Source organism: Citrus clementina, unplaced genomic scaffold (genome assembly GCF_000493195.1).
Source record: "Citrus clementina cultivar Clemenules unplaced genomic scaffold, Citrus_clementina_v1.0 scaffold_6, whole genome shotgun sequence".
NCBI classification, from domain to species: domain Eukaryota; kingdom Viridiplantae; phylum Streptophyta; class Magnoliopsida; order Sapindales; family Rutaceae; genus Citrus; species Citrus x clementina.
The window spans coordinates 7,497,328-7,500,182 of record NW_006262139.1 but is presented as its reverse complement, the minus strand read 5'-3'; the positions used below and the strand labels follow the sequence as shown (position 1 = coordinate 7,500,182).

General features: G+C 34.7%; 1 protein-coding gene across 1 annotated transcript in view; it reads left to right on the top strand.

Moving 5' to 3' along the window:
• Nucleotides 1-1,803: 1,803 nt before the first annotated feature.
• LOC18038318 (leucine-rich repeat receptor-like protein CLAVATA2) overlaps nucleotides 1,804-2,855 on the top strand; it is a 2,464-nt gene continuing 1,412 nt past the window's right edge. Inside the window, exon 1 of the mRNA XM_006428505.2 lies at nucleotides 1,804-2,788. Coding sequence (XP_006428568.2) covers nucleotides 2,027-2,788 — 762 coding nt within the window. The 5' untranslated portion in view covers nucleotides 1,804-2,026. The remainder of the gene's footprint in view (nucleotides 2,789-2,855) is intronic.

Below are 2,855 nucleotides of genomic sequence, written 5' to 3'. Positions count from 1 at the left end.
TATACGGATAAGATGATCAAAACTCCTCAGATCCATCATGTTATACTATCTATCAAGTAAGAAAATATTAATCTATTTGTATCAATTAAGTCTTATTTTTATTGAATGAAAGAGGAAATTGTCCATAACAGTAGTGTTATGGTTCTTGCGAACAAAAAGCATCATGAAGCCTAAATGTTAAAGTAGAAAGTTCAATTGCAAGTTTAAAAGAAGAATATGAAGGACCACCGTCATATAATAAAAGAAAAAGTAAAAAGAATAAACTTAAAAAAAGAAGCTTTTCCATTTTTCATAATAATTTATACGGATAAGATGATCAAGACTCCTCAGATCCATCATGTTATACTATCTATCAAGTAAGGAAATATTAATCTATTTGTATCAATTAAGTCTTATTTTTATTGAATGAAAGAGGAAATTGTCCATAACAGTAGTGTTATGGTTCTTGCGAACAAAAAGCATCATGAAGCCTAAATGTTAAAGTAGAAAGTTCAATTGCAAATTTAAAAGAAGAATATGAAGGACCACCGTCATATAATAAAAGAAAAAGTAAAAAGAATAAACTTTAAAAAAGAAGCTTTTCCATTTTTCATAATAATTTATACGGATAAGATGATCAAGACTCCTCAGATCCATCATGTTATACTATCTATCAAGTAAGGAAATATTAATCTATTTGTATTAATTAAGTCTTATTTTTATTGAATGAAAGAGGAAATTGTCCATAACAGTAGTGTTGGGAGTACCGTTCTATGTATCGAGCAATTGCACATTTAGGCTGTATCCATCATTCCTACTTGTGGAAGCTAAGCTAGGTGTAAATGTGCACTTATACCATGCTTAATTCAAGCGGACTTTCGCGCGGATTGCTCATAGCTCCTCTTGGATGAAGCTATGGAGTTCAAGTAACTACTCGTGGAACGTCTTGAGTTTCCCTCGGAGAGTGTGGCTTAGTCTTGGATGAGAGCCTTAGATGCTATAGATAAGTCAATGTACTCCCTTTCGAGACTATCAGCTTGTTCTCCCAAACTGTCGAAAGTATCCTCTATTGCGGACATTGAGGCTTCGAGAATAGCAATGCGAGGCTCCAAGGCATTGAGGGAAGTAACCTTGGACTTGTTGTGAGTCTTTACTTGGACACAACCATGAGCTTGATCTTGGGATGCATCTACATTGATGACAATCTCTTGTGAGGTTCTAAGATTTGGAGTGTTGGCTATTGTAAAGGCACCACAATATCAAACTCGTGGTTGGAAGGAGAATAAGTAGTTATCGGGTATTAGAAAAGAGGAAAGACTGAGTGGTATATATTAATTCCCTTGAGGAGAAACTAGTAATCTGCAATTGGTTGGATTGAAATTACAAATTTTTTTTATTGGATTTCACCCATAAAGTAATAAATTAAAAAAAGAAAAGAAAAAAAGATACTTTCTTACTCTCTAACTCACACTACAATAAGAACAAATTATATCGTTGATTGAATTCATTTTGACTAAAAATCTAAAATCACCCAAAACTATCATCAATGTATATAGCTTGTTTAAATAAAACCATAGTATCACATTCAAACTTAAATCCATTAATTAAAAAAATCACATGAAAGCTAGTAAATTCATTTTAAGTTGAATTAACAATTATAGATATGTCATGTGGACAGAATTTTATCTTTTTCTTTACTAAAATTAAATTTTATTTTAAAAATAAAACTTTTTTATTATTTGCGAAACAAAAGAATTCAGGGATGCCGATGTTATTACCCCATTTATATTTCCATTTGTGGCTTCAGAAAAATTTCAGGTACACACCCATGCTGCAAGATTGCTTCTCTTCTCAGCAAGTCTTTGGACTCGTTAAAATTTTTTGTTCATATTCACTCGCATGTCCATTTTCACCCCTCTAGTACTCTTTATTTGCATCCACTGCAACTGAGCTGTTCGTCAGTTTTCTCTGTCGGCGAATTTTTGTAGTTATATGTGACATATAGTTGCAGTGAAACTTAACGGAGTACTCGAGCTTTCTTTCACTCATGGAACTGAAAAGGGATTTAAATGTTCACTCCTGCCGAGCCCTTAAATTACAGATGCTGCCACTCTTATTGTTCTTGTTACTGCTATGCTCTAACCCATCTGAGTCTTTAGAGCTTAACCTTGAAGACAAAGCTTCATTATTGTTGTTCAAATCACTGGTTCAAGACCCGACCCAGAAGTTATCCAGTTGGGTGGGGTCGAATTGCACCAACTGGACTGGTGTAGCTTGCAATTTCCAGACCGGCCATGTTGTCTCTATCAACTTGACCGACACGAGCTTGTCAGGCCAAGTTCATCCCAGATTGTGTAAACTATCATTTCTTGAATTCTTGGTTTTGTCTAGTAATGCTTTTACGGGCAGAATCCCGACATGTTTTGGTGGGCTAAGTGGTCTGAAGACTCTTGATCTTAGTTATAATAAGTTTGTTGGTGTTGTGCCTGATGCAATTATGAAGCTTAGAAACTTGAGAGAACTTATTTTGAAAGGTAATCCAGAGTTGGGAGGTGTTTTCCCTGGGTGGGTTGGGAATTTTTCGATGAATTTGGAAAAACTCGATTTCAGTTTTAACTCATTTTGCGGGGAAATACCTGAAAGCCTGTATTACTTGAAGTCTTTGAAGCATTTGGATCTTGAAAAAAATAACTTAACTGGTAATGTTCATGATTTTTATCAGTCTTTGCTTGTTCTGAATCTTGGGTCCAATAGGTTTTCTGGTACTTTGCCTTGTTTTGCTGCTTCTGCAATGGTCTCTAAACTGTTTTTGAAATTGGGATAAACAATTCTGTTTGGGGGTGGGAATTCCTACTTTGTATTTGCTTTCCTACAGG